This window comes from Schistocerca serialis, chromosome 2, assembly GCF_023864345.2.
Source record: "Schistocerca serialis cubense isolate TAMUIC-IGC-003099 chromosome 2, iqSchSeri2.2, whole genome shotgun sequence".
Taxonomy (NCBI): Eukaryota; Metazoa; Arthropoda; class Insecta; order Orthoptera; family Acrididae; genus Schistocerca; species Schistocerca serialis.
In genome coordinates, this window is record NC_064639.1 from 187411000 (window position 1) to 187426926 (window position 15927).

A 15927-nucleotide genomic window follows, 5' to 3' on the forward strand; every position below is an offset into this window, starting at 1 on the left:
TTAAGCCTCAATGTCAATATCTTTATTTCAGAAAAATATGAAATAATAATAATCTCAGCCAAATTTTAAGTATAACGACATTCCAAATTGGCATCTGCTGATAGAAACTGTACCCAAGCATGCGACACACATATACTACCAAAATGAAATATCATAAGAAATTATAAAAGGAAATTCTCTCTAATTACCAGTTCCTACAACTTAAATGAGAGGAAGGCAATGGTGGGTGAAATTCCATTCAATCACATTATCGGTGACCATATATAGAGAAATTTAAAATTTTGTTCTTCACTGAAACTTGCAACGAAATAACTCTGTGGAGGGGTAAGGATGGGAGGGAGAAACAAAGGAGAAAAAAAGAAAAAAATACTGGAAATTATGAAAAACAACAATGCAAATAGTTTATTATGCTTACATAGATCACAGAATTTATTAGCTAACATGTGTATCTCATAACACTTTAAGTACTGTTGTAATGGACAGTTCTTTATAAATACTTTTTGGCAGCTCAGTAATAATTAATACTGTGTTTATATTTCAAAGCCAATTACAGGAGAACACCTTGAGAAGCACAGAAGTTGGAGAAAATTTGATCTGAATCTCGAACACTACATCAATGTCAACATTGAAAATCATACAGCTTGGAGAGCAGAAGTTTTATATTATCCCAAAGTTCTAAACTTTTTCAGACTCAATATACCTATAAAAATTCTTTGTATTTCCAATATTCTAAGAATATTTTGCTGAGAAAATTTGTTAAAAATGTGTGTGTGTGTGTGTGTGTGTGTGTGTGTGTGTGTGTGTGTGGTATTTAGATGCACCACCAGAAAAGAAAATATATCTGAATGATAAAAAATTTAATCAAATTAACAGAAGTTGAACAACAGTACTTCATTAATAGCAAAGCCATCAGGACAATACAAAAGGCAGCAACTGATTTGTCAAAAAAAAAAAAAAAAAAAAAAAAAGTTAATATTACAGTTTACATTACCTTTGAGTACACTAGACAACAAGCTTTACATTATATACATACAATTTCTGGAAGATTTTTTTTAAATGAACGCCCATTTTTCCATGTGAACTAAATCTTGGGAAGTTTTGGTGCAGTTACCAGTGGATTAGACTGTTCCAACAGCTTTCGGCCCTCAGACTTGTAATCGTAAGTGCAGCTGTGCAATTCCGAGTAGCGATGTGCAGAGCAGAAGGTTTTCTCACAACGGCACGTGTATGTGTTAGTAATGTTAAGCCTTTTCTTGCATTCAGCACAGCGAATGCGCATAGGTTTCTTGGGAAGTGGTGCCTCAGGAACAGACAAATGAGGTAACTTTGTTTCAAGGACTGGTAGAATCTGTAGAGTATTTCCCTCTGAATTCATTTTTGGGCTAAGATGAAGCAGTGGCTTACGCACAGATCTTTCTGCTGCCATTGGTTGGTACCATTCTGATCTTTTCTGTTCTTTGGTGGCATCCACACTGCTATTCAAACTTCTTCGGCCAAACTTTGGTGAACGTGCTGGTAGATCAGACAGTGATGACCTGAATGACAGTGGCTTCTCATCACTTACTCTGTTATGAGCTACAGGGTTCTCATTGTCCTTGTTTTTATTGGCAGGGAATCCAAGTAAATCAACACTTGAATTACAATGAGATGACCGTCTACGATGCCTATGCCACTTTGTGTCTGTCAAAATTCCCCACATTTCAAGAGTTGATTTTTCATGCTGTGATAGTTTGTCAGGGGACGTTTTTGGACGGCATTCTTCATCCAAAACAAGACGAGACACACGATACCTACCACTACCAACAGATGTTATTCTCTCTCGTGGAACCTGAGACAAAGTAAATGTGGTTGCTTCTTTTGAAGGAACTGGTATGGCATTTGACGGTGGTGAAAAATCTGGGTCTACATTTACAGCACTGGAATCACCTTCCTCTTCAACAATCGCTATATTTGAAGTGCCCAAGACATTTGTATTCTTACCTCTGTTAACCATAACATGATTAACAGACTGTTTACCTGACCTTTTCATTTCAGACTTGTGCTTCTCCAATGATGGGAGACTTCTTCTATTCCATTCACTATTTTTCTGGACATTATCACGACTAGAACTACTACCACTGTGAACTCCTGAGTAACTTGATCTTTTGTTTATTATGTGTTTAACTGTGCTAGATGCCAAAGGTGAAAGACTGTGTAATTTTTCTAATTCTTTTGGTTCTTTCTTTAAAGTATGGTGAATCTGATTACTGTTATTTAGGAGTTGAAAGTTCTGTTTATTATCAAGAGATTTTTCTTCACAACAATCTGGCTGATTTGCATCCACAGCAGTCATAGAACTAAGGCTGGTATTTAAAGGAGCTAGTCGAAATCGCATGGATGGATTTGCTGCTGACGTTGCTGGTGTTGCTGCTGCTGCTGATGATGATAATGATGAAGCTGGTGGTGGTGGTGGTGGTGGTGGTGGTGGTGGTGACACCAGTGGTGGAAGTTGAAGAAAATTCTGTGATGCTCTTCCTTTCATGTCCTCTCTATGTTCTTGTGAGGATGGTTTGTTACACGGTCTTGGTGTCCCTTTACGAACATGAAGTAATGACTTCTTTGCCGAGAGTACTCTTGGTGCAGACTTCTTGGGCTGCTGAAACAGAATTTAACAGATTTCCATTACATACATGTGTTTTGTTAAATGTCAACTCAAACACCTAAATGGAAAATGAATGTAAAAAAAAAAAAAAAAAAAAAAAAAAAAAAAAAAAAAAAAAAAAAAAAAAAAAAAAAAAAAGAATACGTTATCACAAAAACTAAACAAACAATGAAAACTCCAGGTTCGAATATCAACAAGGTAAGGAAACGATAGATTCCTACTTACCATTAAGATGACATATTAAGTTGAAGACAGACAATTAAAAAGACACCTTTTTTTAAAAAAAGAGAAACACACACACACACACACACACACACACACACACACACACACACACCCCTTACGCAGCACAGGACTGCCATCTCCAACAGCTCGGACCAGAGTACTGGCATTCTGGCCCGAGGCTGCTGGAGATGGTGGTCATGTGTGCATAAGGTGTGCTTGCTTGTGTGAATGAATGTATGTGTGTGCGCCTTTTTCTGATGAAGGCTGTGGCTGAAAGCTAATGTGCAAGTGTCTCTTTGTTGTGCCCGTCTGCAGCTTAATGTGTCATCTCTGTGGAATATAGCAATCTCTTTTCCCCCCACATTATTATCATAGAAACTATTTCTTTAAAGGTCTAATCCTTCATGAAAGGTGAGGGAGACTGTCTACAGTACGAAGTAGGTAACTGCCTGTGCAGGCATGTGCATGTTGCTAGGAATATGAGAACCTTCAAGGAACCTTAAAAGTGGCAATTGGTGGAACTCAAGTAATTATATTTAGTATTGGAGGTCAGAGATGGATTGACTCATAATTTATGCTATAGTGCATCTTGTAATAAGAATCTCCTTACATCAAGTGCAAATGATAGTAGCTGACTACCTGGAGATAGACCTCTGCAAAATTTGGGCTTTGAATAACCGAAGAGGAAAGAATTAAATTTTCTTAGTTTGGGAATTAATGAGACCAAGTAGAATAAAACTGCAATGAGTAATATCCCTCTTGGATAAAGAGATCATTGGCCTATGAATAAAATAATAATGACGATAATGATGATAATAGAGGAATGTTCAAATAACTTAAAAGACCCCACACATTTACAGTGACATTTAGTTTCCTATTCAATAAACAATTAAACTGTCAGTTATATGAATTAAAACCAACAATCACTACAGTTAAGGTGCTAAAAGTAGAAGTATCACAGATAAATTTTAACATATCCCAAAGTCTGGAAGATTATCAGTGGTATTAAAGTACGCTGCCTGACAAAAAAAGTGAAGCATCCATAAAATGAGGTGGAAATGAAGTGAAACTTTACTGGTTGAGACAAAATCAAGTCCAACTTACACAGAACTTAGCTGTGTGAGTCCACTTATCAGTATGATGTTGCACCCCCTCTAGCTTTGATGCACATCGGGAAGGATGTCATAAAGCTGTTGTATCCTCTCCAGAGGTAAGATTATCCACAACTGTTGTAACTGGTCCTTGATATCCTGGCTACTAACACTGGCAAGGAGTGGACATAAAAAGGTTCCCCACACTTTCTATCGGGGACAGATCTGGGGATCCCACTGGCCACAAGAGTACGTCAACAACATGCAGACAATTCATAGACACACATGCCATGTGTAGATGAGCATTGTCCTGTTGAAAAATGGCACCTTAAAACTGATACAAAACTGCAAGACGCCCATTATGTATTGTTGTACTGCCAGAGCTGCTCCTGTCACTACCAGCTATGACCTGACATCATACCCAGGCTACCCAAATCACGTTGCCAAAAGGAACACCACAGTGCCTCTCTGAAACATTGCACTGGAACAATGGGACTCTCTCCAGGTTGCTGTCACATTCACTGACGAAGATCTGTGGTAGTGCAGGAGCGTGATTCACCATTAATCAGCAGTCCATCTTCCTGGTCATGGCAACACTTCAATGGAGCCATTTGTATTGTGGTGTTAATGGCAGCCTATGTATGGGATGGTAATTCTGCAGTTTAGTTGATGCTAGTCTCCAACCAAGGGTGTGGCGAGACATAGAATGTTATGGGGAGTCCATTACTTGTTCTCGAAAGGCAGGCAAAAATGTGAAGAGGTTATGATGTTCTTGGTACCCAGTACTGTAACACTCCATTGTGGGGTCAGACATGTTCAACCAGAACCTTGATGACTAGTATGCCTGTTCTCATGTTCCCATGCAATACAACAATGGGCCACTGTCAAGCCTGAATGGCTCACAAATCTGGATATTGCAAGATTTGATCAGCCGGCCAAATGGAGATCCACAATGATGCTCTTTTCAAACACTGTCAGGTGCTGATAACATTGTCTCACATGAGTAAACACCACCACATCTTTCCAACATTGTTTGCCGTTTGTATCCTTTATATAATCTATGAGGCGTGGTGACAATACTAAAGATAACACTAATGTACTCTGGTGGATGTTCTACTATCACTACACAGAACTGCAACTCTATAATCATTTACAGACCTGCTGATGGTGTATACGTGTATATGATTTTACATACACATTAGCCCATGTCTTCTGAGTGCTTTTTTTTTGTCAGGTAGTGCAATATCAAGTGAACATACAAATGGAGATCACGGAGTGAGATTTGTATATATAATATTGAAAAAGCTCCGTCAACTTTGTAACCAGAGATCACCAAAAATAAAAACTTGGTGGAGAAGAAGAAACAAAAGGGAAAAGTGGTAGGTTGTTACTGAAAGAAAGGAAGAAAGGAAAGAAGAACAGGGTTTAATGTCTAGTTGACAACAAGGTAATCAGAGGTGAAGCACAATCTCGGATTGGGGAAGGATGGGTAAAGAAATTGTCCTTGCATTATTATTTAGGGAAATTATGGAAAGCCTAAATGTGGATGGCTGGATGAGGATTTGAACTAGTGGCCTCCTTAATATGAGTCCAGTGTCTTACCACTGCACCATCTCACTTTGTGTCCCTGAAAGGGAAACAGATTATCAAATGAAGAGTGGGGATACTCTACAAGAGGTGATGGCAGCAATTGTAAAGAAATTATGTGAGTGATGGAGTTAAATAAGTATTCTAAAAGAAACAGCATGGTGGGATGACTACTCAAAAACTGCTATTAAAAACTGAAGTTAGACATGCCAGGCTTATATCAAGCGTGAATGCAGGCAATCCAAGTGACACAGAAAAACCTTCATTTTATATAATCAAAAACTGAAGGTAATTGTTTACTATGCAAAATATTAACATAAAAATGATCTAACAAATATAGGAGCTACATGTGGAAATAAATTTTTAATGGCCAAGAGCAAGTCGAATTACAGTAAATTATTGAAATCAGTAAACCTCCCGAAAGGATTTGGCTGGTTTTACTAGAGGTAAAACCCAGATTGTGTCTATATAATTAAAATGAATGGGCTAATGCCATATGTTCTGATGATAAATGATGGTGCCAACCTACATGATACTGTATGGTCGAAGTGCTACATTATAATGACTGTCAATAGCTAGAATAAGTTTACAGCTGTAAACACTTGAAAATACTCAAATTCATTTGTCTTTAAATTTACTACATGATAAAACTATCTAATTTGGTAGTTAAGAGAATCATCCTCTGAATCAATCACCTCTTTTCTCTGTTGTGCAACAAACTGATTGTTGGCAGCTACAGTTAAGTACATTCATCATAGTATCAAGAACAACAAACAGCTTGTGAATTATTAATTTTTCAACAGTATTAAACCGATTATAATCTAGCCCGATCACAACTGAAAAAAATATCTCCATTTTTATAACAGAGATGTGCTCATGCAGGTGGAGAAAACCTTAGTGATTTTTTTAAATGTGAAGCCTAATTAAGCAGATGACTCCTGCAAGGATTACTCTGGTTTGGCTGTTATTAGTATGGAAGTTGACTGAAAATGTATAAGATAATTGCGACTTACCACAGTTGATTGTTCAAATTCCAGAACAATGGCCAAAAAAACCAAAGAAAAAATAACTTAAGATTAATGGTGTACTTCTAGGTGTCCTGCCAAGCTGTTATTTCATTTTTATACACAATATTTTGATGACTGACCCAGAAATCTTCTTCAGGTGCTGCGAGTATTGCTGTTATGTGTACTTGCTGCTTGGATTTTAACCACACTGTGAACTATTGTTTGTCTTGTGGTGCTAATTATAGCTGAGTATGATCCTGATGCCCACAATGCTCTTGTTTTTCAGAGCTCGCACTGACATTCCAAGAAATGCAATTTTTTTCAACATTTTCCAACTCTTTTGGATGTGGCGGCCTGTGAGATTTTAATAAATTGAGTGCTGGACTCCACACATCATTTAAATTGGAACCTCTGTCCCTTCTTATTAGGTTTCCTGACCTCTTTATTTCAACAGATTCGTTAATTATGATGGCCCAGGAACTTAGTGTTTGTACTATGCTATCAGTCTCATCATATTTCATTTCATCATCATATTCAAGAGAGTTCACAACAAAGCTGTAGAGCACCGATCTCCAAGGGAGATGAATACCATTGCAATATCTGCAAGATGTCAAGGAAACTGTAGTTTTTCCAGCCAATAAGGACAACTCTACAGTCCTAATGTCATGTCTGCACTATAATAAGACGATTTTTGATCTTTTGAATGATGTACTATATAGACAGATGGATGTTTATCCTATAAATAAAATCGAGAGGATGATAATGACTCTTCCCACTGAGTCAGTTTGCCAAGTATCATCACTAAGGATCTTGAAACATGAGCAGCAGTGCTACCATGCCTATATGGCCTTCCTGAGGAACAAAAGGAAGGAATTACTCTGAGACCCATAGTTAGCAATATTGGCTAACCCACATACCAGCCAGTAAAATACCAGAAACGCATTCTCGGAGAATATGTGGGGGAAGTGTGAAGACAACATTCACAACTCCGCTGACTTTGTACATTGTCTCAGTCAACTGGGGCTACAGGCTAAGGATATTATCGTCAGTTTATGATTTACTGAAACTAACTGCAGTAAAGAACTTTTTGACATGTTCTGATATCAACTTACAGTATTAACCGTTCGACGGAAAATAATACTGTATGATCAAAATGAAGATGTGGTGATGGGTAGTCCATCATGGTGAAGCTACACAAGGAAGAGTTTGAAGCAAAAGTACTACAATCTGCCAAGTTGAAAGCAGCCTGTTTCAATCAGTAAATGGATGAAAAATTCTTTGTATGGCCACAGGGAACGAAGAAGGTTCAAGAGTTTCTAGAACAATGAAACTTTATACATCGTAATACAAAAATAATGATAGTACATTTTTAAAAGAGGACCAAGTTCTTTGATGTGTTACTTACAAGAAGAATGGACAGATCCCTGGAATACAGTATGTATACAGAACCTACACACACTAACCTCTGTACTGAGCCAGTTTTGTGCTAAAGACTCTGGCTCACAGAGCTCAGACACTTTCAGACAAGGAAAGCCTCCCTGAAGAATTACAACACCTATGAATAGTGATTCAAAAGAATGGATATTCAGATCACCAAACTGAATGGGTGATGCAGTCAAAATCAAGAATGCCTGAGAAAGAAGAAGAGAGAGACTCAGAAAGTGAAGCTACAAACTGCTTATCTACTTTATGCTGGCCCTATATCCGGAAGGATTGGTAGACTCCTACAGAAACATGGCATCCAGTGTACTACTCTCCATTCAACTAAGGTAAAATTTATGCTTCATAATATTAAAGACAATCTAGATCTCCGAAAGCTGGGTGTGCATCACATTCCATGTGAATGTGGCATGTCTTACATGGGGCAGACTATCAGTACAGTCAAGAAGAGATACATGGAACTTCAGTGACACACCCAACCAGTAACCAAGCAAATCAGCTGACGCTGAGTGCTATGTTGAATATAATCATGAAATGAAACATGATGAGACCAGTATTTTAGTTCAAGTGCTAAGTTTCTGGAGCAGCATAATTAACCCTTTTGCTGGTGCGGGCATGTACAAGCCTGCTACGCCATTCCCCAGGTGTTATGGATGTGTATATGCATGCTGCTTGGATTTTTCTACTCTCTATGAACGCGTCCCGAGCCGCCGACCTCTCACTGGTGCACACGATTTACTTTCGTATCTTGATGAATAAAAAAGTTTTGAGTATTTATTATACAACTTACGTGCCTCATTGCATGCTATTTTGCAGAAAACCTCATTTTGATATCTTGAGTTGTTTATGAGATATGACGATTGTTATGACAATATGATATGCAATGTGCAAGGACATGAATGGGCACGTTGAGCACTATTGTCCTTTGGACATAAACCCCAATAACTTGAGAATGAAATGAAATCTCATTCTGCTCTCAATTTTAAATAAAATTATTATTTCTTACCTACATTTCATTCACTGCCATCTATAAGCTAAGATAAAGTACACACAACTTTCATGCAATGTGTTTTTACTTCTGCATACACACTAAAATTTCGTGCAATGTGTTATTTAATTTGATGCAGTGCAGCAAGGATGATGGATAATGAAAAGAAATTCCATTCTTTATCTAGAGCAGATATCAGTCAGTAAGACTGGCAAAACTCAAATTTTTTTCACCTAATAGGTTTTGAAAAATCGGACGATTAGTATTTCATATCAGCTGGAACACCGTCACTCAGCACAGGTACCAGCATTTGGCAAGCAGTGCGGTCATAACAAAAGCAGCCTCAGCACAGAATGCAAAGAGCTCATCTGTAGCAATGAAAGGACTGAAGAGTCTATTGAAATAATAATGTCAGAAAACCAGAATTAGAAGGGGCAGAGGTTTCAATTTAAATGACGCTTGGGGTCCTGCTCTCAGTCTATTAAAACTCATCGGTCATCACATCCACCAGAGTTGGAAAATGCCGAGAGGATTTGTGTTTCACAAATGTCAGTGCGAGCTCTGAAAAACTAATGAGCATTAAAGGGTATAGTAGGTGTCAGGAATCAAACTCTGCTATAAACAGCTGTGTGAGACAAAGAAAATTAACAGTCTGGTTGAAGTCCAGGCACAGGGTACATAAACAGCATAATTTGCAACTCCTGAGGAACATGGCTGGGTCATTTGTCAAAATATTATGCATAAAATGGAAATAACAGCTCAGCAGAACATCCAGAAGCACAGCATTAATCAATCAAGTCGAGAAAACCTGACAGATTAATAACTTAATGTAGTAGTTCTAGAATTAAACATTCACTTCACAGTGAAGTACATGCCATTTTGTAACTTCTGGGCAGATTAAAACTGTGCACTGCACTAGGACTCAAACCCAGAACACTGCTTTCTACGTGGGAATCCTCTTTTGACTGAGCTATTCTGGCAAGTCACACTATCCTTCATGCATCATTTCTGTCACTAGCTCTCTCTTATTTTTCAGACTAAGTTTGCTGCGCAAGGATTGGAACCCCTTCTGCTGAACACAGGTTTGGCATTCTAACCACTTAATTACTTTTCTGCTCTCATGTAAGTGAAACATGAGAAAATTAATGGTAGGAAACACCAGGAACAACAAAGCTGCAAATATCTGAAAGTCTATGGTATACAAGAACATTAAAAATAATACTAAAAAAATGAACATTTTACTTTCTTCAAGTTTGAAGGAACAGTCACAAGACTAATATTGTTCTGATAACTTTTTCATTTAATACAAATATATGACATTTGTATAATTTTTTTATAGATTTTGTTTATCACTTATAACATCTTTTACACCAGAAATACCAATGAAAGTGAATTGTTACTATTTCTGCAACAGAGTTTTTGATTCTCATGCTGTTTGTGTGTGTGTGTGTGTGTGTGTGTGTGTGTGTGTGTGTGTGTGTGTGCGTGTGTGTGTGTGCGCGCGCGCGCGCACTTGGGGGGAGGGGGAAAGAGAGGTAGGTGTTCACAGGTGCAAGTAGAGTTAAATGTGTTGTAAGCATATTACAATCATCAGTTTAAATTTCATCTTATTAAACTACATTTGTTGTTGGAAAAATCAGGACACTTTTCCTTATCTTATTTGCACATGACTATCTTCAAACAAGAATATAGTAATTTGTACTTTTACAAGATTTTTGGAAGACATACTTTCATACATAAATAATTTTATACAACTAAAAGTTGTAGAATGTGGGTGGGCAACCAATGACCTATAGGCAGGATCCAGTTAGCAATTGGTTTCAATCCAGCCCACAGATGAATTTCATGGTACTGAAAGTGAGATTCTCACACTGTACTCTGCTCAGGACGTATTAGAACACAGCAGTTGTTGAAACTGAAGATAATTTATAATGAATTATCTGCAACCGCAAGTGTTTATTTTTCCATGGTGCAATTTCAAGAGGACTGGATTCACATCTTCAGATGTTTACATTTATTTACATGCCGTGAAAATTGTTTCTTTACTAATGGCATTCAGAGTTTTGCAATGGAGGTTTCTAAGGTGAATATTATGTATTGCAAAAACCTCATGAAATGTAAATAATGTTAACATCTGAAGATCGTGTGACATAAAATGAATGTACTTTCAAAAACACATGGATTGTCATGAATCCAGTGTCATTCATTTGGTGCACTAGTCAATAAAAATTAACGTCACAGACACTACAGTTCTGATTTCATGCACTAGGAGCTCTGCTGTTGCATCAAGTGATGAGGCGGCCTACCCCATATGCATAAGTAAGTATGTGAATCAAGCCTATGGGTCACAGAGGTTGCCCATGCCTGCTGTACAATGCATATATGTGAATACATACTCAATGAAATGATTAGTGGTGATTATATAAATTACAGCTTTTACTATACCTGTATAACTGTGTTGTTCAATGGAACTTACACACTTACTGTAATTTATTTCCTTGTTCACGTATGAATTACATCTGTGCCATTTCAGCTGTTGCATTATGCACGGCTTAGTGGCAATTTCAAAAATGCAATTTACAGAAAACATATAGAAAAATGAATAACATAGCACTTACTCTTTTCAAAAGTTCTCAAATAAATACTTTTATCTCTCATTCTCTTTATTACATTTTAATTTCAAGGAGCAGATTTCTTACATGTCTGTGTTCCTGTACTGTTTTATAAAGAATCAAGGAACTTCAGCTCAAGCTATCAGAATTTCTATGCACAAGTAAACAATAAGCAATTTGATATAGAGTGCAAACCAATTTTCTATCAATTTACAACATTGTACAACATAACACACCAGTCCTCCTGGCAACAAACAAATTATGACGATGTTGAGTGCTTTTTTAATTGAAAATAAACCTTCATGCAGCAGCATACTGTTAAGATCTGTAGTGTAAACAGTTATTCTAAATGACTGACATTATAAGAATAGAGTCATCAAAGAAACTTAGCTAAATTATACGCCTTTCAAAAAATTGTCTGCTATATTTGCGAGAGAAGTGAAGTGTATACTCACCAGCAACGGAAACAGGAACAGAACCAACAGACATGTAAACTGGAAGTCACATGAATATGTCTAGCTTTTGGAATTTTTAAATGTGCGAAACTCAACTGATACAGTATTGTTATTCACTAATCCTTCGGTTCACCAAGCTTCTCTTTTGTCCCTAAGTTTGGAGAGATCTTTCCTGACCCTGAAAAATTTTTAAACCTCACCTTCATCTGACACAGTTTAAGCTATGTCCCTTTATCCTTGCAAGCTAATCTTTAAAAATTCCAGAAGCTATAGTTTCCAGAGTATTCAAATTAACTTTACAATGTACCTTTCTCTGAAGTGACAATGCTTCCATCTTACTGCGCAGGTCACGCATTTTTCCCATTGTAACAGAATTCTCATGGAACTTTTTTGCATTTTCTTCTGGATCATCCTCAGCAAACAAATTTCTGCATAGAATGATATATCAAAATGACAGCAGGAGACAACATCTTGTAGTGCACGCTACTTTTGTTAAATAATGATACATAGAGAAATACATAATTACAAGCACATGAAAATATTTCTTAGATTAGCTATATGACACAATTTCACCTATACTAGCTTTTCATCCAATGAAAAAATTATTAAGTAACACATTTTTAATGATCTTCTATTGAGAAATCTATGTCTCCCAATTTGTTTATAAACTTAATGTGGCTTCGTAATGACCAGGGGAAATTGTAATATGTTAATTTCCTGAATTCAAAGAAGTTACTTTATTTCATTAGTCTCCTGCTTCTAATGAGTGCATAATATTTTGTTCAGTATGCTGGTTGTCATTTGCAGGATAAGCAATTGCAGTGGCAATAATCTATTCCCCATTGTTGGTAAATAATATCTGTTTTTTGAAATCCCAATCTTCCCATTTTATTTCCTCAATGTAACACTCACAGAGTTATACATAAAAGTCTGCTGGGAATACCACTTTGCTTCCACATTAAAGAATGTCACTACACCTAGAAGAGTAAATAAGGAATCCTATCTGGCAGTGTTTAAACAATTTCTAGTTTGCATCCAAGTCTGCTCAAATCTCTCCACCTTTTGTGACTCTCTCTTGCTGTACAATTCCAAGCAATAATGACTTGCGAATTTCTCACTGAAAAGAAAGTCACAATGTTGTCCCACACCTGTTACTAATCAGATTTGTCAGTTACAGACTATTTCCTCTTGCCAAAACTGAAAATTCAATTGTAAGGTCAACATCCAACTTAACTGAGAAGATCAAAAGGTCAACTGTGAGTGTCAAATTCAAGGCAGTTTGAAAGAAGACTTCTCTGAAGCCATTTAAGTATTGAAAAAGCATGCTGAGAAATTTTATAAGTGAAATGAAACCGGTAAAAACTTGTATAGATGCTTATGAACATGTTATTGCTGTTGTCTAGGAAGTTACAGACTAGAATGTTGGAAAACAAGAAATTAAAAATGTTTGAAAGTTTTCACAATTTAAAATTGGAATACTCATTTTTCTTTACACCAAATGTTAGATTACACAAATAATTTACAGAAAAAAAGTTATGATTCTGAAGGAAAAACAGAAAATGGAGAACTTTTCTTAAATGGTGTGTGCCAAATTAAGCGATTTCTTGCAAAATATGCCATGTTAAATGGAAGCAAAACAGCTGCTTGTCTGATGGCATTGCCTCTATCAAATGATGACTACGGATTTCTTTCCCCTTTCCCCTGCGTACTACTCAACAACAAAGGTTCACCAACATTCCTAAGCATTGCTAAAGTACCAAACTGTGATGTTGACATATACTGAAACACTGTGCACATTTTCTTTGCCTTTTGTGCTCTTAGCTGCAAATTTGCCCATATCAGAAGACAATGATTTATATTAAAATTTATGTAATCATACAGTTCTGTAGCGCCAAAAATCACTGTTGTAGAACAGTGAATGTCTTTTGTGAGTTCCTTGTGTGCAAAAACCTGATGAAGCAGTCTGTGCATTATCACAGTGGGCAATTATCACTGTTTCTTGAAGTAGTAAAATCACCATCACCAACAACTATTTGCATACTGAAAAATTTCTAATTTAACAGAAATCACCCTTACTGACAACAATACACTCCACAGTGTTATGTCATAATTTATATACTTTCGCAGTTCTTACTGTGGCCTTCCACAGCTCTACTTAATAATTTTTGTCTATTTACACAACCCAAATGACATTTCCTATAGGTACTTTAAAGATACTCATTTATGCCTGACCATTATGCAATATTTTTGTACCACTAACACACTCTTCTTCTACAGTAATCTCAAATAGCAATATACCTGCTGCATTCAGAACTGCACTTGTCACACAACCCATCCCATACCACCTGCTATTGTGATGATAAGAATGCAGTACAACTGTTTTATAGATTCCCTACTGTACTGACTCCATTCTCTACAAACCAATGCTAAATTTCATCATGCTGTTTTCTCCATTTGTAGTATAATTGTTATGTCTATGTCCATTACTGCCAAATTTCCATAACACCTCTACCTCATATTCTGTTCTAAGAGTTAATTCATAATCTAAGGAATGGCAAACACTTTTGTTTGTGTTCCTTCAAAAGCTCAGTTCATATTTAAAATGAATTTCAGCCTTCATTTACTACACAAATAGATCTAAAACCAATGTTAATGCTTTGGAGGCTGACAACTTAGAGGAACATTGGGCCTAGGAAAATGGCCATTTATGCCATTACAGGCACATGCGTAACTAATGTTTTTTTGAGAGTTAATACATACTAAAAAGGGGCTATTTTTCATTTTTACTTCAGTTCTTTGATAGGTTACAAATCTGAAAATAATGACAGAAACTACAACTATCCTCCCAAGAAAAAAGTGAAAGATGAATGATTGAGCAATTTCTTCCTACTGGGCATCCAAAATTTCTTTCTCACTCAACAAACTTTACATATTTGCAGCAGAATTAGATCAGTGTGATTATATTGCCTCAGCCACTTAAGACAACAGCTGTTACGCCCGCTAATGTTTCTTTCGAAATAATTTTAGAAATTGACAACTGAAGGCACCACCAGTCAGGAGACAGGTAGCACAATGTCCTTACACTGTTCTCAGGCAAAATGAGTCCAGTTTTCGGTGATAGGTGGCTCGCACATCGAGAAAATCACAGTCCGACCTATATCTGAGTGTGATTTTTTAGCACACAGTTATGGCCTGAGCTTGCTCTCCAAAGAGTTAATATCTGGAGTACAAGGGAATCTGTCACAAATGTTGTAATACATAGCTAGATCAAACTACATTTTGAGTACAGTAATATTAAGGGACCAAGAGAAGCATCAAATGTGAAGGGGCACAAAGGAGGGGGGAGTGGAAGTGGGAAGCACAGAGCTGTTTCTTTTTCGTTTCACTTAGTTATGGAAGAATTTATAGAAATACTACATTTCTGTTTGCTTTTTCCCAGCCTTCCCCATGCTGGCACAGTCTGCAGCAAGTTGTTTCACCCCCCCCCCCCCCCACTCTCTCTCTCTCTCTCTCTCCCTCTCTCTCCCCCTCTCCCCCCCCCCCCCCTCTCCTACCGAGGGGACCTTACAGTATGTCCCCCCTCCAATTTTCTTCACACTTATTAGGTAGCTTTGACACTCAGTGCCCAAGCATCAATTTCCAACAGCAGTAAAATGCAGCAAAATTTAAATTTTTTAATGTTAAAGGAAGTATAATGGAGTGATTCTACTGAGTTTTTCTGCTGATTTCAAATCTCTTCCATCACCAACAGTTTGTTAGTAACCACATAAATAACATTTCTGGCAATTATACATTTTAGTAAGTGTAAAACGTTGGGTAGAACAGATTTTCCCTACGTACACTGTATATGAAGCAATTTTTTTACTACACTTTGAGTTCCA

The 15927-nt window shown here is 37.0% G+C and overlaps 1 protein-coding gene across 2 annotated transcripts in view; it reads right to left on the minus strand.

Annotated features, from left to right (window-relative positions):
* Positions 1 to 376: 376 nt before the first annotated feature.
* Positions 377 to 15927, minus strand: part of LOC126456896 (AN1-type zinc finger protein 4-like) — a 75909-nt gene continuing 60358 nt past the window's right edge. The window contains exons 4-5 of one of the 2 annotated variants that reach the window (XM_050092734.1): positions 12354 to 12474; positions 377 to 2632 (exon numbers count right to left, since the gene is read on the minus strand). In XM_050092734.1, the coding sequence (XP_049948691.1) occupies positions 1082 to 2632; positions 12354 to 12474 (1672 nt within the window). In that variant the 3' untranslated portion in view covers positions 377 to 1081. Of the gene's footprint in view, positions 2636 to 12353; positions 12475 to 15927 lie in introns of both variants that reach the window. The other variant, XM_050092733.1, reaches the window with a different exon arrangement.